The sequence below is a fragment of the Malus domestica genome, chromosome 07 (genome assembly GCF_042453785.1).
Source record: "Malus domestica chromosome 07, GDT2T_hap1".
Taxonomy (NCBI): domain Eukaryota; kingdom Viridiplantae; phylum Streptophyta; class Magnoliopsida; order Rosales; family Rosaceae; genus Malus; species Malus domestica.
In genome coordinates this window covers 29,277,264-29,303,759 of record NC_091667.1, presented here as the reverse complement: position 1 = coordinate 29,303,759, position 26,496 = coordinate 29,277,264, and the positions used below count along the sequence as shown (strand labels likewise).

Sequence of the window (26,496 nt, the reverse complement as noted above, 5' to 3'; positions counted from 1 at the left end):
GATGCTAAAAACATCACTAAATATTAACAAATTAGATAAAATAAATGTGGTTCAAATAGAACAATGTGTGAGAAGTTTGATAATTAGCAAATTAGTCATAAAAATAGATTGAATTGCACAAAAACTACAAAACCATAATAAAATTAGGGAACTACAAATTTTTAGTTAACTCGAAAAAGTTGAAAAAAATTCCCTCACTAATTACCTCAGATAGGCAAAATCCCTTACACATAATAGAAAACAGGAGCAGGAAAGTGAGACATTTCTGGTGTTTGACGTAAATCATGTGTTGTCGTACTAGAGAGAGAAGATGGGGAGATGAGATCGGCGACTGTCATGGAGAGAGTGATGGAGGAATTGGATGAAGTGGATAAAAAAAGCATGGTAAGAAGATGAAATGAAAAGAAGGAAGGGGAGAAAAGAAGAAAGAGATGCCGGAAAGAACAAGGGGGAAATGAAAGGGAAATGAAGGAGAATAGGAGAAAAGAAGAAAGGGAAAAGGAGAGAGGAGAAGGGGAGAAGAGAAAGAGAAGGAAAGAAGGAGGAGAGGAGAAGGAATGCAGCGAGAAGAAGTGAAAATGGGGAAGGGATAGGGCAGCGGCGCAAGGAAAAAGGAGAGTGGTTTTATTATGTAGAATTGATAGTATTGTTTGTTAAAACCGACAACATTGTAAAAATTTGTTCGACACACTTTCCTATTGCCGTCGGATAGAACTAACAACACACCCTTCAATGTAAAGAATGGTGGGAATATCCAGCCCAAAATTTGCTCCCAAAATTTGCCACGATTTAAAAATATAAAATAATAATTGTGTCGGATATAACCGACAGAGTTAGCATAAAAAATTTGAAAAATTTGTGTTGGATATAACCGCTAGAATTAGTATTAAAAATTTGAAAATAATACAATATAATCTGACACATTACTTAGTCATGTTGGATATATCTTCCAAAATTGGTTAAAAATATTTAAAAAATAAATCTGGTGGAGTTAAGGGCCCACTTCATTATTCTTGTCAGAAATTAGTGCACTAATGTCGGATATAAGCGACAATAGTACTTTGTTATCTGACACTTTTTAAACATGTTGTCTGAAATATTTTATCCGGCAGTAATAGTATAAAACCGCCGCCACTCTCCGACACATTAAGCCAAATTTGTAGTAGTGTGTGGCCTCGTTATTCAGCAATGACCATTGTGGCTGCTGGTATTGCTCTATTGCGGCTATCGTTTATTGTGACATATATGTACTAATGGCACTTGTGCGCTTGGCGATTGTGTGTTCGTGCTTGTGGTAGTCTACTAGGGGTTTACTTTTATTTGTCTGTTTGCACAAATTCACTCCAGATCAATTTATTGGTCACTGGAGCTATGTACCCAATGAAACCCTTGTATTTGTTTGTGTTGATTAATGAAATACCACATTATCGTTTCTTGTCAAAAAAAAAACAAAAACAAAAACAAAAACAAAAATTGAAGATATGCCCGCTCTCTCTTTCTTACTAGCCCTGATTTGCTTGAAATACTGTCAAAAATAGCATCACAACTGCAGATACGTTTTTTTCATTCCATATTAGGACTAACTTTGGTAATACGATAGCATTCTCAGTAAGTTTCTCTTTATATGTGGTTCTTGTTTTGTCTTTATTCTCACAAAATACTTGTGGAAAGAGAGAATATATGCAATGGTGACATACAAGTTTTTCTTCTAATTGCGGCGCTTCTTATCGGATTTGGAAACTATGTGTCGAAATCCCTAGCGAGCTAGCTTTGTTTCCTGACATACCGAATTAAAGTGCAATGAGTTTTATTTCCTAAAAAAGTGAAGTATAGTACAAATTTGCGAGAGATTTTTTAGTGTGATCGTCACACGAAGTGATACACCACGTGTTCTTATATAAATGCTGGGTTATGTATGTTAAAATATTAATAACTTAAAAATTAAAATTTTCCACCACTTACATAAAAATACGTAATGTACTATCAATATTTTTGTCACAACTAAAAATTTCTCCAAATTTGCATCCTGCACCGGAAGAGGTGTACAATTTGATCAGCTTGGTGCCATCTTTTGTTGACTTCAATTCAATTTCCACAGCCACACTAAACTGATGACCTGCAGATCTCTCACCACCGTGGCAACTTTAAAATATTGTACGCGTTGACTGTTGACGAGCTAGCCACAGTATTTTATATATATATATATATATATATATATATATATATATTCTATTAGAATTCAATATTTTTGGAAAGGCAGCGCAGCAAATGCAAATGGGTGTTTGGAGGATTACAAACTAATTAAGCATACTGTCTAAGATTTTCTGATATAGTTAAGAATCTGCAGTGAGATGTGATCTTCTACTTGCAAATCTGAGCTAATATATGCAGCCAACGGAGTCCTCCAGCAATATCCAATGGAGTCCGCCTTGGACTACACAATTCCCATACACAAAGAGATACTCATGCTTCCCCCACGTATCCAATTAATACATATCTGCGATTTCACACCGGCACTCCTTCCCATCAATATACTGCAGATTTTGCAGTCCATGTCATATATGCATGCGAGTCAATACATATATTTAGGTCATATAGGGGAATGCGGATTGGATAGCCATGTTCACACATTTATTTTTAGCTCTCACACACTTTTATTAATTTTTTATCATTGATATTCTTCAATTCATTTTATCTGATGGTTAAAAATTGAAAGAGGTGTGTGAGAAGTAAAAAGAGGTGTGCTATCCACACACCCCATTTTGCTTCTCACACACTCCTTCATAATTTCTGTCCGTTGATCTATTTCAATTCATCTGATCCAAAGGCCGAAAATTAAAAGTGTGTGAGAAGTAAAATGAAGTGTGTGAATATCACACCCCAGTAAAAATAGGTGTGTGGATAAAACTACTCCTTTGATACGTTCATATATCAACAACAATATTACTAATATCAACGATGTATATCAGTAATATTAAAATGTTCAAAAGCAAAGCTAATTAACTAGCTTAACTTAACTTTTTTTAATATGTTAATATATATCAACAATATAAATAATATCAACAACGTATATATCATCAAATAATATATCCACATTATAAAATAGGGAAGCGTTATTGGCATTCCAAAAATCTCATTATACACTCCTTACGAATGTGTTTTTCTTTCCTAACATAGAAAATTTGGAGTGTAGAATAAGATTTTTGAAGTGTTAATAACAATTTCCCATAAAATATTATAGTTAACCGCACAAAAAAATACATTATAAAAATATATAATGCAGCATCGTATACCCAATACCGAAAAATAAATCAAAAGCATATATTGTTATCATAGTCACAAGTTGTCAACTAGCTAGGGTGATTGATGTTAATTTATGTGTATAAATTGTTTTATTTTTGGTAGAATTAATCCCTATGGCAATATATTTATCTTCTTTATTAACACTGCCAATTAGCTTAAACAGCACTCACTTGCCAGTTAGCGTATTTGTGATCGAGTTAAACTTTGTGAAGATTCCACGATAATCATATATTTTTCTCATGCAAAAACTTAATTATCCATATAATTAATTAATTAATTATATTAAGAATAGCGCCGACTATATACATTCTGTAGGTTGGCTGTCATTCTCCCGATCCCTAGAAAGGACGGCCCCAGAGAATCTCAACTGTTTAGTTAGCTAACCTTGAACTGTCCTCTCCAAATTAATCAATTAATTGTCTTTACTAATTAATAATTTTTTAGCTTATGTTTCAAATTACCTGAAGGAAATGGTCGGCTAATTAATTAAGTTATATTTTCGTGAGAATCTCCTAATTAAAACCCTCAATTCTGATTTGTCGGCGTGGGCCAGATTTTTATTGCTAATTACTATTAAATTGTCACTATTGAGATGCCAATATTTAAATAAAATTAGAAAATACTCCAAAAAAAAGGAGAATTATATTAATAGAAAATAGAGCACATTCGGTTTATGAAGTAGCTAACTTATGTATGTGGATTAAGTAATTGTTTGACTTGAGAAGGTCCACTGCTCCTTTATCTTTGAGAAAAATATATAAATAATATTATGCAGCAACCAAAAAGAAAAATATAGTGCTGTGACAGCCCGTGCTGTCCAAATACTAAGACCATCAACAGTTACCAAGTGTTGCGGTGAACCTTGACATCTGCCACGTGTATGACAGTTCAAAACCAGCCACGCATGCGAGTTGTGAAATGGCAAATTGGCAACGCATTTACTTCTGCATTTTTTTGGTATTTACTTCTGCATATGCCTGGAAAGCGCAATCATCGGGTGTTAAGGTCCTTCGAATCTGAGACATTTTGGAGATTTTTATTTCAACTTGGTTTCTTCTTGGGGAAAAGTTCACATTAGGGTTTCAGAACTACGTGGAAAATTGAGTAGAACTGGATAACATTATCGGCTAAGATAAAAATAGTTGAATGCAAGTGGATGCATGGTTGCAACTATTGGTTCATATATATGGAAAATAATTTGATGGTATTTTTACTTCTGGTATTAGAATTATTTTGATTTTTCACGCGTTTATTAAGATATGTGAATTAAAGTATACAAGCTATGTATTACAATTTACAATCCGTAATTTAAGACTTCGGGAAACGCGGATAAAATTAAAGGGAAGAAAAAGAGAGGAGCCAGAAAAGTTTTGGTGTTCATCAGCTCAAAGAACATCACGGAGAACCCAGTAAATTATGAAGGACAGAGTGGGTCTATTTTATAATTAAAATTTGTTTTACTTGTTTTTATCCACGTGTCACAAATTTTGTGGTCTCTATGACGACCATGTAGGCATATATCGGAGGCGCTGAAGGAAACTATAACGGATGTATGAAAATAAAATGAAATAATAAGTAAATTTATGAGATTGAAATGTTTTAAAGGTGTTGTATAATATTACAACACAAACATGATAGAGTAAAATATAATTAACTTAATATATATATATATATATATTTAAATAGTCTTGGGCTATGTTTAACCTACCATTAGAGATGACCTAATGGGTTGACAAACATAGAAAAGGACTAAAACATAGAGAATGGCTACATTTAGGTAAGAGCTACATGTAGCCTTTCATTTTTCCTTCTACCCCCAATTAGTCTCCAACTCTCGTTCCCAAAAAAAAAAAAAGAGAAAAGTTCTTTTAACCTAATTGTTGTTTGCTTGAAGTGCTAAAACCCCGACTACTGGTCATCTCCACCCCCAACCACCCCTCCCAAATTCAGTTCCCAATTAATCTATCGATTCCTGTCGACGGTGCTCGTTTTTAGAGTTTGGTTTTTAATGGAAAGGTAGCTAGTATACCTCTAACTTTTTTGGAGTTGCTAAAATTAATGTGAATTTATTTTGCAATTTATTCTATACAGTTTCGTAAATAAGGATTGCATTACCGCCAACAACTCCCCAAATTTTTACATTTACTCCAACTCAATATTTTTGCATAATATGCCAACTTGATTGGCTCTTTGTAACATTTTGATTGGCTCTTTGTAACATTAAATAAGAAGTCTCCCAATAAATAAAAGCAACTTGTGCATTGGGAGTGATTTTTAAGTGTGCTGAAACACATTCCGGTACAAAGTGTAAAATACATTGGTTAGATTGTATTATGATGCTTGTGTATGAGACCGTGTTCTCGGCATACTAAAATTTTTCTCTTACATTGAGATTTATGTGCTGTATCCCGTTTAACGGTTTAGTTCCATATAGTCTACGGTAATCAACGGACGATGACGAATGTGTACACTAAGTATTTTTCGGCGTTTCCAGTCAACACATTTTAACGGTTTAGTTCCATATAGAGTACGGTAATCAACGGACGATGACGAATGTGTACACTAAGTATTTTTCGGCGTTTCCAATCAACACATTCAAAATTTTGAACCAAGCAATTCAGCAACCATCACAATCAACACAGTCCAGTTTGTATATAACACACTAATGGACAAAAGAAAATGGAGACTAACTTAGAATTATTGACATATATGAAACGCTCGATCAAAGTGATTTAATAAACGTGTTTGTGTACCTTTTTCTTTTCTTTTTTTACAACCTTACCTTCTTTATATTTTGTCCTTATGATAGATAACCTACGTCTATGAGAGATTTTTCAGTGTGACGGACACACAGAGTGGTACACCATATGTCACTATATAAATAGTGAGATATGTCATATATGTGTGTTAAAAAGTTAATAACTTAAAAAATAAAATTTCTCACTACTTACATAAAAACACGTGGTGTATCATCCATGTTCCCGTCACAATGAAAAATTTCTCCTACGTCTACTATATTCTTGTAACATCTCACTATTTTTTTAGTCAACAAGTATATTATCTCGCATGTATTTTTGTGTACTTTGGGTGCAACCAAAAATTTTAATTCTGCCTAACTAAAAGAAAAAGAAAAGAGCAAGTGACCATTTACCACAGTAGTGGAAATTAAGGTGTTGTGTCATTACATGACGGCGTGGGTTCAAACACTCTTGATGACTAATCTAATATTTAACTTACTAATGTTATCGCTCGGCTAAAAAAAAAAAAAGATCAAGAAGAAGCAGAAGAAATGAGTCAATGAAGCACAAATGCAACACCAACGTATATCTTAACCCTCACCCTTTTCCTACATATTTTGGACTTATATTTACAATTTTTTTATGGTAATTATCTTCTCTGATATGTTCAGGGTTTATGTGCTAACTATAATCCCCCTCTTACTTTATATTTATTTTGAATATTTGCATCCACCTTAATTGCAGAGTACACTACTTTATAATTAAAATCGTTGATTATCTTTAAAGGTCATCATCAAATATTGTTTTTTCATCTATATGTATCAAACAAATGCAAATCAATTTAATTTCCACATATGGGAGAAAATTTTAATTGTGACGGGAACACAAGTGGTACATTACGTGTTTTAATAGAAGAGGTGAGAAATTTTCTTATTAAATTTTTAGCACACATATCTTACTATTTGTATAGTAACACGTGATATACCACCCCGTATACCGGTCACATTGAAAAATCTCTCCACATATAGATCATAGGAACGGATTCAGGATTCAAAACTCAAGTGGGCCCGAATGTCATTAGTTGAGTGATTTTTCTAAAAATTTCGATAGTATCTCATTTGTTTCTAAGACTTTTCTCATATTTTATAAAACCTGTTAATTGACTTCAAGTATAACATATATAAAACTACATTAATAAATTACGAATTCATAATTAAAATTTCTAGTCGCACAGATTAAGAAAAAATAAAATAAAATTCACAGTTGAATTTCCAATTGTAGCTTGACCGCATATACATATCCCTTGGTAAATTTTCATAATAAGGGAAATAATAAATGTTAATATATAATTAAGTTGTGAGTCCATGAAGTACCATTGAGAACAAACACTTATAATTACTTAATTAAGTTGTGAGTCCATGAAGTAACATTGGGGACAAACACTATTAGTTATTTATGGTCGGTTTGGAGGTGATTTTAAAATGATCAAAAACATTTTTTGTGAAAATGTTTTTTATACCAATCCTTAGTAAAAATTCAAGTGGATCCTGAAAAAACACTTGAAGTGTTTCCTGTAAGAAACACATATCTTATAATTCTTTCAAAAAGTATTTGCTTTTAGAACCCAAGTTCAATTTTACGATTTTTTTTTAATTATTTTTAAAATACTTCCAAACAAACGTTTAATAAATGGTGAGTACCGTGCAATTAAACCAATGCACATAAAATGAAAGAGCGAAATACCTGCGTTACTCATGCCACCGACCATAATACCAAAAACAAACATGATTTCTCAAAGAATATTTATGCCAGTTTTATTCTCACTAACGTCTTTGTTTTGACGTGACCTTTTTCTAGGGTTTCCTTTTATGTCTTTTTACGCACGAGCATGAACACATTTACGAAGGTCAAAATGTCGACAGTACAAAGTATATCGAATATTTGTTAATATTTTCTTAACGTTCATGTACCTGGTGGGTTTATTTGGACAAAAAATTGGAACAGTCCTCCTGCGTGAATTAAATATATTCCCCGTTGACGTTCTTTGAATTAGGGCATCGCCTCACTCGGCCGGCCAAGAAGCGCCCATAATTCTGAAAGGTTCAGCCCACCAAACTGCATGCGGCCGGCAGATGACATGAAACAAAGACATTTGATTTCTTCTTCTTACTATTATCTTTAATTATTAATTCTTTATTTTAACCACCATTACGTATCATTGTCGTTCATGAGACTGAGAGTAATATTTCTTAAATTTTATTCCAAATGATGAATTCATCCATACATTGTATAGATTCATGATCAATCAAGAGATAAGTCTTCTTGTTTCTCAAGTAGCATAAACAATGATCAATCAAGAGATAAGTGTTTTTTGATAATATATAAAAGGCCTAGTTGATAACTAACCCCGTACAGTGAGAGAATTTCTGACGTATTCAATGCACAATTATAATGGTCTCTTCATCACTATAGAGAAAACAATCACTATACACTCATCACTTGTGATTGGGTAGGAGGCGTGTTACGTAGTGTAGTGTTGTCGGTACATGAGACAATCTCTCACAAAAAATAATGCATGTATAGATCATTAGAAGGAAAATAAAAAGAAAAATTATAGAAAACGAAACTATACTAGCTAGATCATTGTATCAAAGTTTACAATAAAAATTGAGGAAAAGTAATAAAGGGTGGGTAATATAGACCCATATAATAATGAAAGCTTATCAAGTAGTGAATTAGTGTCCCTAATATGATTATCGCTTGTCATTATGTTGATGATATATAGAAAATTGATTGTTAAGTTGGTTGAAGTGTATAGAGGTAGTTGGTGGAAGAAGGTAGTTAATTCAGGTAGTTTGGATGATCAGCATAGTGACCCAGGTTTGTAGGGCTTCATTGCCCACCTGATCTAATAATTAACAGATATTTTAGTTTAAAGGAATATTTGAGATTCCAAGAAAAAAATTCGTAACTATTGTAAGCCTATTTTAGTGAGGGAATAAAGAGAAAATGCAGCACAGGAAGAAAGAGAGAAGATTGTTGGGAATTTTTTGTGGTGTAGTTCTCACCATTTTGTGCATGTATTTATAATAAATATAGCAGGTTTTCTTGTCCAACAAAGAATACAAAGTACAATGAGTACAATCTATTAAGATTTACACAATTACACTCTTAGAAAAAATTTGTAATAGTAATTCCACTCATCTTTCTCCAATATTCGAAGAGCATGAACCTCAAATTTTGAAAAGGTGATGCTCCGGACATGGTCGGTTTCTGTCACATTGTTACGCCCCATCAACTTATACAAATTGCATTCCGACAATCAAAACCAACTCTGCACCTCAGCCTTTCCCGTTGACTACATATAAATTTTGTTCATGGTCGATGAATTAATACATCCATGGTTAAATCATATATTATTTAATTGATTGTTTGAAGAATAAAAAATAATATTATTCGTATGGAGAGTTCTTGGACTACCAACTACTTACAACAACAATACAATACTTCATACATAGACGAAAGAAATATTTCAAATTACCTTGAGATGTGTTAAAAATTGTGGGAAAGCCTTCTGAATGTGTGACCAAATTGCAGTAGGAACATATCCGCTTGGATTGTTGATAAATTTTGATTGCTTGTCAATTTCGTTGCATAGCTCGTGAAATAATTGATCATAGCATAAATAGGAAATTCAATTAGAGTAACTTCCATCAACTCAATAATGGAATTTCATGTAATTAATAAGTCATCATTAAAAAAATCGTAGCATAATAATGGAATACAATCACATGAAATAATCAGTGTGTACATGTTGGCCGATCAAGAACTTTTTAACAAGGCACATGATTAGTAAGGGTAGGCATACAAATTGGTCCACCAAGAACAATTTCTACTTCAAGTAATTGGATAGAGTGTCCTTGTCCTCCACTAGATGAGTCCGTCAGTGGTTCTGTTTTCGGAGTAGCGTCGTACATTGTCATGTTGCGGTTGTGCTTCTGCGATGACTATATGTTGTCGTTATAGAGTGATAATTTATGTGGTCTTTTCTTCCAACAATGACTTGATGTGGTCTCGCTCTCGTTAGTGTGGCCGGTATGGTCTTCTCTGGTAAAGATTTGTTGTGTCTATCATTATTTTGTGCAGATCATATTGGTGACGTTTGTATGTTTGTGTTTGTGGTAGCGGCTGCATAGGGGTTTACTCTAATTTGCTTAATTGTGCAAATTCATTCCAGATTAATTTATTACTCTCTGAAGCTATGTTCCCGACTAACACCGTTATACTAATTCTGTTGATGAATGAAAATAACTCTATCGTTTCTTGTAAAAAGAAAATTGTGGTTATGAAAATGAACATTATTATAATTTGTACAAGATCCGTGAATTTCCTAAATGCATGCATGTTATCGTTGAAAACAAAAGGCTAGCTAGCAATAGCCATATTAGCATGCGGTGGAGCGTTGAACACAAAAGGCTAACTAGCAATAGCAATATTAGTATGCAGTAGGGGTTGGACTGTTCATTTTGAATAAGTTTTACCTTTAAACTACAACCGAACCAATTAATATCAAGTGGTATGATTTAGTTCAATTTAGGGGTATTTAGATTTTAGGACCTATATAAGATAATTTTTAGATTATAACCTTAATGGGTTTCAAAATCTTATTTTAGTCCTTAATTTAATATTCACCGCCACATCATATTATAAGATACCTCTATTACCTACCATATTTACAAACTTTGCCATTTAAATTGTCAACCTATTCTATAATTAAGGCTTAAATATATTCCGTTAATAAACCATTTGTCAATAAGATAAATCCAACTAAGGTAAATTATACGAATTTATACTTGCTGACAAACAAATTAAGTCTATAGTAATTTTAGGTCAGTCACCTTAAGAAGTCGAAGATGAAAAAATCAACTACAAAAACAATAGGTTAAAAAAATTAAATAATAACCCTTAATATATATATATATATATATATATCACAAAAAAAAAAGTATAACAACTCCTTATTGTCTATATATAGGAATTGCATAAGTGTCGGTACATATGTGTAGGTACATACATGCACATAGGTACAGAAGTATCGGTATGGAAGTGCCGGTACATACGTACACATAGGTACATACATACATATAGGTACATACACGTAGGTACATACATACATATAGGTACGAAAATATTGATACGTTAGCATCGGTACGAAAGTATCGGTGTGAAAGTGTCGATACTTATGTACATATATATAGGTGCGCAAATATTGATACATAAACATCAAAAGAAAAAATTGGTAGATTCAATGTATGAGAAGGTAAAAATAAATCATCAACACTAGAAAAAAATGATAAAAGTAAATCATGCACTATTAGATGCATAAGAAGAAGAAATATTAGATGTGGATGGTGGCCCTAGCCCTTTCTTCTTACACGGTTGAAGATAATTTTTTTGGGTTGGACAAAAAGTTTCATTTTTAAGGAGAATCATTTATGTTAGCAATAAAAATGAAAAGTTATAAATAAAATAAATATAAGACATTATAATTCACTCAAGGATAATATAGGAAGAAAAAAAACTACATAAAAGGAATTAACTCTGACATTAAATATAAATGCTGACTTGTACATAAGTCAAAGGACTATAATTAGTTTTTTATCTTGGTTAAGGTTTTAGTCTAAAGATAATCTTTTTCAAGGATTAATATCTAGTTTCCTATTCAATTTATACTAAAACTAGTGGAGAAACCAAATTTTCAGTGTTTCATGTTCCTAATGGTTCGCTTCAGTTCGAGATTACACTTTTTACTTTAAAAGTGAACGATATTATTCAGATTTGTTTCATTGAGTCGGTTCTTTGCTCACCCCTGGACCATGCAGCGTTGTGGTCCAAAAAAGAACAGCATGTTATTAATTAGGGGAATAAAACTGGTAAGTTTTTGCAGTTTTGCTCTTGGTGCATGGTATCTATATATACAGAAAGGTTAGATAGATATCTACACAGAGGTTTCAGATCACGGAAGGTATATAGCTAGAAACAGATAAAGGAAATGGCAATTGTAGATTGATTATTCAGATAAAGGAAACACTTTTGCTTTTGTGTGTGACAGCTAGCTCTTCTCAAAGTATATATAATTACAAGTCCCATTGATTCGACAGGTGATTAACGGAAAAATCTAGCTAGAAAAACATATAGAATGAGACTTAAAAAAACATAAATCTCCAAATAAACATATTTCGTCGGTGGGGGAGTATAATTTTAGTAGGGTATATGACGAATTAAGAGAACGATCGATTGCAGGAAAGAAAGCATAAAAGAACCACAATGTTGCTACGATAACCAAAATGTTAGATCTAAGAACATATTGTAATCGCTTCTTGATGAATAATGTCCATATATATTTTCTTATATTCATGCTTGTTTTGTGAAGATAAATTGATAGATTTCATTTTTAAGGAAGAAGCACAACACCCAAAGGGGATCATAAGCTCACTAATCATTATATTCTTCCAACAATAAATATGAAATAAGGTCATGAGGTTCCTCAAACCAAAACAAGAACAGGAGGGATCCACCGGAGAAGCTCATTCCCCTTCTCTTTTTTTAGAATAAAAGGAGGATACGGACAAAATCGTGTCAAAATGAAGAATGTAGCAAGCAGTGATGAGCAATTCTGTTAGCCTAACGAGTAGAAAAAACTCCAATAATCCCAAGCAGCAAGCCTTTGATTAATAAAACTGAGATAAATCATATATCCTACTAAAATATTTGAAAAATATATTAATTATATGTTGGTCTTGAACGAAGAAATAATACAATAGCTTGTATATATCTGATCACATAATCTGTTTTGTCTTCTGTATAGTCTCTAAAGCCGTCTTAATCTGTCTTTTTCACAATCAATCTAAGTCAAAGAAAAAAGAAACAACAAAGATAATATGAATCTTACGTCTATACACACATACATATATATATATATATATAACATATACATTGAGAGGGGATAGAAGATGTTCATGTTCTCCTCCCCCACGAGTCAGGACTGGATAAGCCAACTTTGTTTAACCTAATCATGTCTAAGTTCTAACATCATTCATCCAATATTTTATACATATAGCAAAAAAAACAAAAGAAAAAAAAAGAAAGATATGTTCTTGATATCAAAGTGGATTGGAATTCAGTTCCCATTCCACTTGAGCTTTCTTTCCAAGATCTTTTTGGGACAAGTGGATTGGACACCATGATTTCGTTTCAACACGCATATCAGCTGGGGAATTGGAAATGTATCTGCAAACAGCTCCCTCATCTAGTCTGTGCTCCACTCATTTGGAATAAGAAAATAAATTGCTTTGTTGTGATAAGAGTTATTATGCTTTTGCATAGATGACAAATCATAATATGACATGTCTGTATATTTTATTATTTTTAATTTATAAACGAGCTGTGTTTAATATACATGCGAGACAGTAATTTGCATACAAAAATAATATATAGCTTTTTCTTCGTCAAAATGATTTCGTTAACACCACAAATCAAGTGGAAGTTTAGGGATTTGGCATGGATATGTGTTTTTGTCGTGTCCATTTCGAGTGGTTGTGGTTTTACAAAATCTGTAAACATTCCCAAATAATTTTTTACCACAAAAAAACCGTTCCCAAATAAAAGTAGAGGCAAAGCTAAGTAGATATCATATGTTCTATGCTTGTAATGATGAATTTTTATTTATTTATTGGATAAACTTGCATTTAGGTATGCATATATGTTATTTCTTGCAAATAATGTATCTTCAACATATAATTTTTCATAGTCGAAACTGTTTAGTTTTTTAAGGTTTATGATTCATTTGAACCAAAGATCATTTGTTATCCAAATATATCAAATAATGGACGATTTATCTTGAATATGTTATTTAATACTCACACGTCAATTTATTTTATAAATTTGGATATATAAACAATCTCGAATTCAAATCATTTTATAGATAATCAAATTAAAGTTAATAAATTAAATAGTTTTGGTTATGAAATTTATACGTTTAAGATACATTATTTGTAAATAGGGAAGAGGATCCTCTCCGGATCCACTTTGTGGGGATCCTAGGGATCCTCACATCCTAACCGTTCATCTTACATCGTGCAGCCAGTTTTCGTCAGATACTATTTGTGTTTAATTTTAAATAAAAAAATCAAATAATTTATGACCGCACGATACATGATGAATGACTAAGATGTGAGGATCCATAAGATTCCTACAAAGTGAATGCGGATGGGATCCAATCCCCTTAAATAGTGGGATCTTGCAACTCTCCCAATAGAGGGGTGTAACTCTTTATTATGAAGAGAGAATCTTTGTCGGATACTGTTTGTGATTCGGTGAACGAATGTAATTTGAGGATTCCTGGTATCCTCTCACTCTTTATTATGCAACGTGCCAAGAAAAATAATAATATATTAATAAAAGGGCCTTGACAATCACATGGGCTTCAGCGACTTCTTCTTTCTCACGTGGCTTGTGCATGGAGTCTGCCTTTTGATGATAAGCCCATTTGGCTACGCCCAAAATAGTGTTCAGTTGGTTTTGGGCTCACATACGCAGGGTGGCTGCTGTCGGCTTAAGAAAATACGTAGCATCAGCATTGGGAGCTTAAGGGTGAAAAAAAAATATAGGTACTTGAGATAAAGTCTAGTGATGTTACTCTTCGTTTATAAGTGAGTGATTCTAAGTTTAAATCCCATGGATCGAGATTCGATACCAATTTATTCTCTTTGTACCAAAAACAAAAAACAAAAACATTTAACGGTTAACAACGAAAATTGATTTGTTTTGATTAATCGGTACAAAAAGTTACAACCCGAAAGTGTATCTAGTTGATACTATCGTTAGTATCCAGCCAATATCACGTCAACCGTCGATCTACAAGTCACTAGTACTCGATCGATATACAATCAGTACTTGATCGATAAGTTGTTTGTCATCAATTTAGAGATTCAAAATCCTCCTCTTAGTCACCCATCCCGCCGCCCCTTCCTCCCTCGCCTTCTCCGATAGACCATCGGCATCTGCAAAATCGGAGTCGGACCAACTACCACAATAATGCCCAACTCTTCATCCTCATATTGGATCTTAGAGACTTCACTAACTCGACGACGAGATCATGAGAAGTTAGAAAAGTACACCAAAGGGGTAAAATTTCCCGAAAAGATTCGTACCCTAATGTCAATCACAGAAGCTCAAACGAGCGCACAAGACATTAAGAAATATTAGTAGCAACGGAAAATCCTTTTTGCACATCACGCAACGGGAAGAGAATATGAAAGGTTGCAGAAAACCTTGAACCAATCCGTTACTGTCAAATATCAAAAAGCATGCCCTTGCTGCACCACATATAAGATCAGTTGTAGGAAGACGAAACACGTACGGGTCCGTTTTATAACCATCCGTTTTCAGTTTTTAATTTTTCTAAGGATAGACAAAAACGAGAAAAATTAAAAACTAAAAACGAAATGGCTATAAAACAGACCGTAAGATAACCTCGAATCAATATTCAGCTTCAGCATGAAAACTAAAATCACCGCCGTCCTGACTATAGTGATTCAATCATCTAAACAAAAGCTCAATGCCGACTGAGGCTAGCATTCCTCTTCATCCTAAATGGCACTTTCATCCAACTCTATGCTTTCCTCTACCATGCTAAAAACCACTCTCTGTATGTAAAGCTTAAGCATGCTCCTGGAACATACAGTACCAAACCCCCTCCTGAAACGCGACCCTTAGCGATGATCATCGCTAGTAAATCAAACAACCAAATCCGGAACTGTACCAACTATTTGGGATCAATCACGCAATTCATTCCAAGATGATCAATCCCGCTATTCATTCCAAGACAATCAATCCCGCTATTCATTCTAATATGATCAATCACTGAATTCGTTCCAAGAATGATCAATCACACAATTCATTCCAAGAATGATCAAGCACACAATTCAATCCAAGATACATAAACACTATTAAAACGAATCAACTAATCACATTACGAGCTCCGCATAAATTTCAATAGCAAACCAGCATTTATTTCATTAAATGAAACACTGACTTAACAACAAAGTTTAAATCTTTGTCTTAATTCAGTCGGCAACAACCATCCAAAAGACCGAAACCAAATTCCACATAAAACCATATACATATACAGTGCGAATTGTGAAACCGCCCATTTACCATTGCGCTTTAGTAATTAAAGCATACCTAAACCACGATTCAATCAGTAATCTGCACGATAATTGCTGTACTCATCACGCTCACCCATGTCATTCTCGACCCTCTCCGCCATCTTATCTTCTTCATACCTTAACCCCTCATCCAATGCCAGTGCACCAAGACCTCCGGCCACTGCGCCCACAGCTAATCCGGTGCCCAATCCCATCTTCCCACTCTTGGGCTTCTGATTCTGATCATAATTCGAGTAGTCCAATGGCGCTGAAGGCCCACCAGGCCCACCACTCCCACCACTCCCACTAGGCCCGCCATAGTTCACCGGTCGGTCGAAGAACGGCCTTGGTGGAGGCGGTGGCGCGCTGGAGTAGTACGCTGGATAGTAACTCGAGTACTGATCGGAATAGGAGCTGTAATGGTAAGGCGGAGGCGGTGGCGAAGGCGATGGACTAGGAGCCGAAGCTTGTAAAGTAGAGATGTAAGGCGACGGCGAGTATGACCTGAAGTCGCGAACAGGCGGTGGGGGCATAGGGGCACCACCGTAAAAATAGCTAGGAGGAGGGGTAATATGGTAATCTGGCGGTGGCGGCAGGGGTCGCTCTCGAACGGCGAGCTTTACGCGGATCTTGCCCTGGGGACGGCCGGAGGGACGGACGAGCTGGAAGGTCCGGATTCGGGTCGAGTCGTCCTGATTTGGCAGGTCCTTGAGTGGGACCCGGAGGGTGCCAACTAAGGGCTTGGGAGTGTCGGAGGGTTTGGAGTGGAAGATTTCGAGGGTGAGGAACGAGTGGTGGAGGGAGAGGGTGAGGGGGACGGTGAACCGCTCGTTCCAGACCGGGCGGGTGGAGCCGGAGTCGTCAGACTTGGTGGCCAGCCGGCGGTCGGGGTCCACCCAGAAGACCGCGTAGGGCTTGAGGTCGCCGTTCTTCCAGTTGACGTTCTTGAGATGCTTGGCGGAGACGATCGTGAGGTCGAGATCGAGAGGCTTCTGCGGCGGAGGGCGGGAGGAAGCCATGAGGTTAGGCGTCTCTGTGCTAACGTGCGCGAGTGGGGAGAGTGCTGAGGGTGCGTAGGATAATGGGCAAGAAGGAGAGAAGGGATTGAATTTCTGTTGGGGCATGGTAATGGGGTAGTCCAAGGTGGTGCGCACATGTAAGATGACGATAATACCCTCCCTTGTATTTTAACTTCTTTCGCCGAAAGTAAATAACAAAATTACTGGCTAGAAAACGCGTTTCTCAAACAAATAATTGAAAATCTACCTTGTTACGGAGAGGTTGACATATTTATATATTAGTTGTGAGAGTATTAGGGATTAAGAATTTTTTTCGGTAACATGATCTACTTCTAATCCCTTGTTAGTAGAATTTTACTTGCATCACAAGAAACTTGTAATCTTGGATTGGGAGAATTCTGATTTGGACCGCCATCGAATAGAGAAAAACATAACTGAAACTGAAATCATTGTATCCTACATATTTGTCATCACATGAACATGAATACAACCGGAAATAAGGGGTGAATTTTTTTTTATCAAATTACCATACCATCGAATTACCAATTATACCATACCAAATTTATGTTGGAGAACAATAGAAACAAAAATAACATAAATACAGAATTTGAAATACTTATACTTTATTACTAAAAAATACTTGCAATACAGAATGAAATTACACAATAAATACAAAAATTAAAATGATACTAACTTGAATCAAAGGTAGAGGCTAGCACAGAAGCTATGTCCTTCGAATAATATTTCCGTCTCACTCTTGTGCTTCTGGTTCTACAACGTCTGCTCGACCAAGATACAACTACCTAATTCTACATTTCACACTGAATTATAGAATTCTAGCGAATTTGCTTTGTGTGTTTACTCTCTGGAAAGTTTGTATGGGAGTTGTTTGTACCATACTTAGGGCCTCCGTATTTAGATCTCGTACAAATACTCGAGGGACTTAAATGTAATTATGTAATAAAGGAAGAGGCAAATATGTAATAAGTGAGGAGCCCTTATTCTATAAAAGGACTCATCACTCTCACAATTGGGGGAGGCCAATTCCTAAGCCTTCTCATCCCTCTCATATTCAGAGGTTCTCCCCCCCACCTCTTAGATAAATACAATAATCAGTGTGGATGTAGCCCAAACCTTGGGGTGAACCACGATACATCTTGTGTTATTTACATTTCTTGCAGATTCACAGTCGGATTTACATTGTTCCAAGACCTCCGGTTTTGTGCATCAACATTTGGCGCCGTCTGTGGGAAACAATACGAAAAGCTATGTCGGTTCTCTTCAATTTTTTCATTTTACCTCCACCGATGAATATGCACAACCCAATAACCCAATTATCAAATAAGCCTAATCGCATTCCAAACAACCTCACATCCAATCGCCCACTGATGTGTAGCACCTGAACCCACATGTCTCTCGCTATGTCTAAAACCTCTTACGTGTCCTTCTTCCTCCTCCTGCTTGTCCTCTACAACCAGGCCCACGGATGCCGCCTGCTCAGACATGCAGCTGAAAGACTTGGCTCCTCATCCTCCTCTTCACGATCCACTTCTCAACAACAGTAAGCACCGGTATCACCCCAGCCTCATTCTCCACCATCTCCGACTGCCCAGACCTTCGAAGACCACTCCCAGGGGGTCTCCAATCTGTCTCTCCAGAGCTCCGACTCTCTGCAGTCATGGCTACATCCAGTTTCGCCGGAGCAAAGCTGGAGGCTATGTTGTCGAGATCGTCATAGTCGGCGGTGGGGAAAGCGAACTTGCTGTCCCACTATGCACGGAACGAGTTCAACGCTCACTCGAAAGCCACAATAGGTGTGGAGTTTAAGATCCAGAGCAGGGAAATCTCGAGCCAAAATAAAGACTAAAAGGCCTCGGCTTCTCATCCATGCGGTGCACTGTGAAGTCTCAAGTCACACACCACTGTGTCGGGTCTGCTGGTGTTGATGGAGGAAAAGGGCAGGCTAACCAAATCATGTATTCGTTGACGGTCAAACCCTCTTTCATCTTACCCAAATTTTCTCTTTCGTCGTGGCCGTCAAGAACCTTCTGAACAAACACACACAGAGACAAAAACATATTATTGGCTACCTGATGTCCATGGCCATGGGGTTGCTGTGGGTGGTTGTTTGCATGAATATTGTTCTGTTGAGCTTTGTGCATGTGTTGATGGTGGAGCTTCAGCGATGTGAGCACCCTACGAAACCTGATAGCTTACTCAGCTTTTTGGCGGTTGGTGACTGGGGTAGAAGGGGTGGTTACAATCAATCCCAAGTTACTTTTCAGATGGACCCATATCATGGAGCTGAGGTTCAATGTTGTGGTAGACAGAGAAAGCTGATGAAAGAAGATAAGAATTTATTATCTGACGAATTAATGTGTCGACCACCAACTCAAAAAGAAAGGGACACCATCATAAAAAAACAGGCAAAAGCAATCATCCACTAGCAGTGGCACGGGCACCACCAACGGGTCCTCCACGAACTCCAACCATGCACTCACCTGTTATATATATTATCTCCACTGCAATTATTTGCTGCAACTATGCAAAGCTTGCATGTGCCCATATCCGAACAACATGCAATTATATGGCGTACAGGCAGGCAGGTGGGACCCTATGTTTTCGATGCAAATATACTGCAATGCCGGGTCAAAGGGTTCGACTCAGGACCAGCTCCTGTATTTCCTCAAATCAAAGGCATCAGACAAAGCTGATAAAAAATGAATTATTAAGTAACCAGCTCTACTGATCTACATTGTCGCCGATTAAAGAAGTCTGACAACTTCTAGACTGACGGGCCGTATGCTTATATCATTTGGCAACTTGCCACCTTTATCACCAACCAGGTGAAGAAGGAACACACCTTCATGCCACCAACCACGTGAAGAAATGTACAACCCGTACTCTCCTTCATGCCACCAACCAGGTGATGAAATGTATAACCCGTACTCTAATATCATTTGGCAACTAGCCATTCATGCCACCAACCAGGTGATGAAATGTACAACCAGTACTCTCCTTCATGCCACTAACCAGGTGATCAAAAGTACGCCCAGTACTCCAAATTATACATGAGCATTACTTATGTCATTCATACATAAACATTCATGAGCATCACTCATGACAATCATATATAATCATTCATGTCAACATTCATGAGCATCACTCATATTAACATTCATGAGCATCACTCATGTCAACATCCATGAGCATCACTCATGTCAATCAACATAAACATTCATGAGCATCACTCATGTCAATCAGCTTCAAAAGCTTCATTTACAGAGCTCTAGCTTCAAAAGTTTCATTTACAGAGCTCTAACTTCAAAAGCTTCATTTACAAAAGCTCCAGCTTCGAAAGCTTCATTTATAGAGCTCTAGCTTCAAAGCTTCACTTACAAAGCTTCAGTGCAGGGTATATAAATACCGCATCCAAACAACCGCCACTTCGGCCTATACATGGATTCAATTTGAAGTCTCCAGCCAGCAGACTCTATTGACTGAAGACTTGGGCGACTACATTATGTACCATCTATTGGGCCTCAATTGGGCCTCATGAAAAATACTTGGGGACTTAGCATATTATTTATGTACTGAGGAGCGAGCCCTTATTCTATAAAAGGGACTCCCTCACTTTCATTAGAAAGCACCCATCATTTATGTATTGAGGAGCGAGCCCTTATTTTATAAAAATGACTCTCTCACCTTCATTAGAGAGCAACGCCGTTAGCTGAGCAAACCGCATCGCCGCGAGCATCACTCATAACCCATTATTCATGTACTGAAGAGCGAGTCATTATTCTATAAAAAGGACTTCATCATCTTCATTAGAGAGCATCGCCGCCTACTGAGCAACCACCTCGTCGCAAGCATCAACTCTAGCCCATCATTTATGTATTAAGGAGCGAGCCTTTAATCTATAAAAGGGACTCACTCACCTTCAACGCCACAAGCCGAGCCAACCAAGGCAACATAAGCCACAAGCCGAGCAGCCTCGCAACATGTGCTACTTCTAGTTGAGCATCATTTCAGATTGAGCACCGACTCATATCGAGTATCAGTCTTAAACGATATCTAATTACTTCGGCCCACACATGAACTGAATTTCAAGTCTCCAGCCAAAAGACTCTCTTGACTGAAGACTTGGGGGACTACTGTTTGTACCATACTTAGGGCTTCCGTATTTAGATCTCATACAAATACTCGGGCGACTTAAATGTAATTATGTAATAAAGAAATGGGCAAATATGTAATAAGTGAAGAGCCCTTATTCTATAAAAGGACTCCTCACCCTCACAATTGGGGGAGGCCAATTCCTAAGCCTTCTCATCCCTCTCATATTTAGAGGTTCTCTCCCTCACCTCTCAGATAAATACAATAATCAGTGTGGATGTAGCCCAAACCTTGGGGTGAACCACTATACATCTTGTGTTATTTACATTTCTTGCAGATTCACGGTCGGATTTACGTTGTTCCAAGACCTCCGGTTTTGTGCATCAACAAGAGTGAAGGAGGAAGAAAAGATAATCTACGATGGAATTGAGACTCCAATTATATAGGCTCTTTCATACCTCTTCAAATACCTTTTGGAGGTATATGAAGCTACACAACTCTTTCCAAATAGTTGTGCCTATTAATCAAAACGTTTTTAATTAATTTTAATTAAAAACTTAATTCGAATTTAAAATTAATGATCTGATTAATTTTAATTCTTAGGCCCCAAGGCACAGGGCCCTTGTCTTGATTAATTAATATTAATTTATATTAATATTATGATATAATCATCAAGCCTAATCCACACAATTAGTGGCCCAAACCTCAATCCTCATTCCAAATGGTCCAACACCTAATCACTAATAAAGGTGACTAACATAATATAAGGACCTCGAATTCCCTTAAGTTCCCCGATCTGGGACTAAAGGAGCTGAAAAACTCAAATAATTTATACCGTAATTTTATTCCAATTAATATTTGTACCGAACTATATATTTTCGCTATGATAATGGTATCTAAATCCATTATTCCATACCGAACCAATATTATATATGGGGAGCCTTACCTATATCTATAATTTATATACATTATAATTATTGTTTTGGTTGCTCAAGTTGGCATAACTTGTCACATCCCAGCCCAACTCGACTCCGCCGTAGCACGATATTGTCCGTTTTGTGCTATATGGAGGGGAGCATGTACATATAAGGCACATCAACCCCTCTCCGTTGATCGATGTGGGATCTTACAATTCACCCCCTTAGGGGCTCGACGCCTTCGTCGGCACACCTATACCGAACGGCAGAGTGGTTCTGATACCAAATTGTCACATCGCAGCCCAGCTCAACTCATCCGTAACATGATATTGTCTGTTTTGGGCTTACCATTCCCTCACGGTTTTGTTTTTGGGTTTCAGCACGAGAACTTCCTAGGAGGTCACCCATCCTAGGACTGCTTTCGCCCAAACTCACTTAACTTTGGAGTTCTTATGGGATCCGGAGCCAGTGAGGTCCCAAAATGTCTCATGTTGTATAGAGGGGAACATGTACATATAAGGCACATCACCCCATCTTCGTTGGTCGATGTGGGATCTTACATAACTTCTCATTTTGGTCTCATAATTTAAAAATTAATCAACCTCATCCCAAAAATGTGTTGCCGCAAAACTATTGGTCATTCTGTGTAGTTTACATCCATTTTAGCATTAAAAGTAGTCACGTGCACTCATGTAACCACCATTTGAAGGGCAAAAAGCTCAAAAACCCAACCAACAAAATAAATCGTCACCCAGCCTAATTTAATCACCGTCAGCCATCCCACCTCCAACAATCTCTTTCTCTTTTGACGTTTTTGCCTCTAAAAGGTTGGTCCCATATGACAACTTTTGATGCTAAAATAGAAGGAAACTGGACTAAATGACCAAATTGATTTGCTATAACCAATTTCAGGAACGAAATTGATTGATTTTAACTTTATGTACCAAAATAAGGAGTTATGTCAACTTCAATTTATGAAGCCCATTAGACTTTATACATAAAAATAAATTTATAAAGATGGATTTTGGCTCCAAAAGATTGTCTAATTATAAAGTGACAATATCATTACTATACCAACCGATTATTCAGTATATTAAGAGTTTGTACGATAATGATAATAAGTTTTGTCAAATCAAAAGTTTGGTATGATAATTGGTATTGTAACCATAGTGAACTCACTCTAACTCAAATAGTCTAAATTTTTCTCATTTTGATGTGACATTACCTAATTGGGTTGTTGGGCCATAAATGCTGATACGGGCCATGTACCATAGACATTATTATATTAAATAAGTGCAGCTGAGATTTAAGTATTATAATAAAATGCATGCATTTTTTGAGCTATAATGGATGTATCATGTTTTAAGTTTGTGACTTATGATTATTTGAAATCTTTTAGTTTTTTAGGAGTTGTATTCTAAGTCTTTATTTCATTTGTTTTTTTTTTTTATTTCTCGCTTTAAGTTGTAAGCCTATAAATACTTGTATTTGTAAAGCAGATAGGAGGATAAATTGTTTGAAATATCATATTGAAATTTGAGTTAGAACCTCGTTTTTAAGTGTCTTGCTCTTGTTTAGAAGTTTGTTGCTTTGTTTTTCAAGTTGTCTATGTCGTAGGCTGGTACTAGAAACGAAGTTATTAAGGTTTTAAGGTCTCTCTTCATACTATAAAATAGTAAACCCCACCTATCTATCCTTCTTATACCTATTCTATTCATTTTATTTTCATTTTCATTTTTTCACCACGCTAAATGGGCTAAAATTCAATTTAGCAAGATCTTCTTGGATTTTTTTCCTTTTTCTTTTCTTGAGTTGTTATTAACTCTACTTGAATTTTGTTTGTTTGTTAAAGTAGTCCTAATTTGGATTTTTATTCTTTTACAAGCCGATAATTTAATCTAAGTTACACGGATGTATAGAGAGGGTTTGGACCCGTGTGCAATATAACTAACCACTAGCGCAATCAAGCACATGCCTACTTGAACATTGATATAATGTGTTTTATTTCATAGTCCAGTAAAATCTCTCTATAATAATAGGGATAACCTTCTTATAGTGATAAAAATTTCGGTCTCAACTCCAACTAGTATAGGAATAAACTCCATAGTGTAATAATTTATAATTTTTCGAGGTCTAGTATTAAGAAAAAAATGAGTTTTAACGAAAAACTCACGGTACTGTTCACTTTAACGAAAAATCATATTTTTACACTAAAAAGTCAAACCTGGTACTATTTATTTTACCATTTATTTTGTCCTTATCGTTAAAATTCAAAATTTTCAAGTATTTTTCAATAATTTTTTTTAAGAAAAATCGTCTCTATATAATAATAATATAAAAATATACAATGTCAGAATTAAAAGTTTAAGATGTCAGAAGTAAAAGCTTAAGATAAACCAAAATGTTGCTAGCTTCGAGGATCTCTTCGATTAAGGCACACAACACTGTTCGAAGATCTCTTCGTAAGTTCGTATATTGACCTTGGGTGACATTGCTGATGTGATAGAAGAACCGAATGAGTTGAAAATTGCATTAGATGTATTGTATATATTTACATAAAGTTTATTTACAAAGAGAAGCATATATACATGCACTAGAAAAGTATAAAACTTTGTAGCACCTCTATTAAGTAATAACTTCTCTAAAGTTATAAAATTGGGTCGGTCCCAACATCATCCCTATAGTGGGTTGATCTGCATTATGACTATATAAAGGTTTTACTGAAATAACTGAGTAGTTCAAAAAAATCATCTGTTAAATAGTTGTAGCCAAGGCCCTTGTGTACGGACTAAGTGTGTGCACAGTGCACCGCAGACTTGCGGTTACTTTGTCAATTTGCCATTATTTTGGTTAAATCATATCAACCTCTTGCTTGTCTTATCACTTCAAGTTTGCTAAGTACATGTGTACGCACTTTTACTAGATACATAACTTTTGTATCCAACAAAATTGGGATCATGAGGATTCGAACACAAGACATTGGATGTAGGGTTAAATGTGCTTAACCAAAAACGAGCTACAAGTCTCTTGCATAATTGATCATATGCAAGGAAAAAAAAAATTCTGCATCTCATGAACAAGTCCAAAAATGTATTAGAATAGTAAAAGGATAGAAAAACTGTATGACATATCTAGCATCAGTAATCGAACCTCATCAGAGTTTATGAGGAACTAATTAACCCAACAATCCTTAACACAGCCATCTAAGAGCACTAAAAACTGGGTGAAGAAAACAAAAATAAGGGTGAGACAAGTAAATTAACTAGCTAGGAAAATATTTAATTAGGTGCTATATCTAGTCGGTTGACTTACTAACATGGACAAGATTATGTATCCTTCAGCCTTCAATCCATGCCCTCCGCTCTTCACAAGTCCGAACCGGCCTTTTATTTCCTCGTTCATCTTCGGCAACCGGATTCGAGTCCTGCTCACGGACTTCCCATGGGAGGTTCCTGGCTCGGACTTGTCCCCGGGCCCGACGACCTCCACATGCAAGAATCCCCAGTGCAAAAGGCTAGCCCCGAACTTGATATTCACTTTTCCGTTCCATTTAGGGTTTGGTAACCCGTAGACTTTTCCCGACTTGTACTCGTTGTCGGGCTCGACCCAAACGACGACTTTATAACGTCTGTCATCGCAGGGTATATTGCTGTGGCTAGGGTTGTCGATCTCTTCGGCATGGGAGACGTGGAGGCTCAAAACTACTTGGGATTCTTGGTTTTCCGACGAGTAGTCATCTTCTTCCACGGAGACTCTGTTCTTCTTTAGGGCTCTGCTGCCGCAGCTAGTGGTGCCATTGTTGTTACAGTGTGCCATCTTCCTCGTCATATACGCAGCCGTACGGGTAAAAGAAGAGTTAGTTTTATGTGTATATAAGAGTGAGAGAGAGTTGATATGGGGAAGACTCTATATGGCTAAGGAAGTCTTAGTTGGGCAGGAACAAAATAATTAATGACCTAATTGGAAGTTTACAATGACAAAACCTTGTTCTCGCTCTCTCTCGTGCTTTCTTTCTCTCTCTCAAAGTTTATCTGATATGGACTCTAGGTTTTCGTTTCATCAAGTTGTAGCAACTCCGGCTGCCATCCTTTGGGCCTATTATTGATGAATTACTGTTTTGGGCTCCGGTTTTCTTTTTTTTATTCAAACAGTGTTTTTGTTAAATCTTTTTCTAATATAATTTAGAGTAAAATTCAAG

General features: G+C 36.1%; 1 protein-coding gene across 1 annotated transcript; it reads right to left on the bottom strand.

Moving 5' to 3' along the window:
- Positions 1–16,302: 16,302 nt before the first annotated feature.
- Positions 16,303–17,373, bottom strand: LOC103455102 (formin-like protein 7). The gene has a single exon (XM_008394697.3). The coding sequence runs from the start codon at positions 17,371–17,373 to the stop codon at positions 16,303–16,305; it is 1,071 nt and encodes a 356-aa protein (XP_008392919.2).
- Between the last annotated feature and the right edge of the window lie 9,123 nt (positions 17,374–26,496).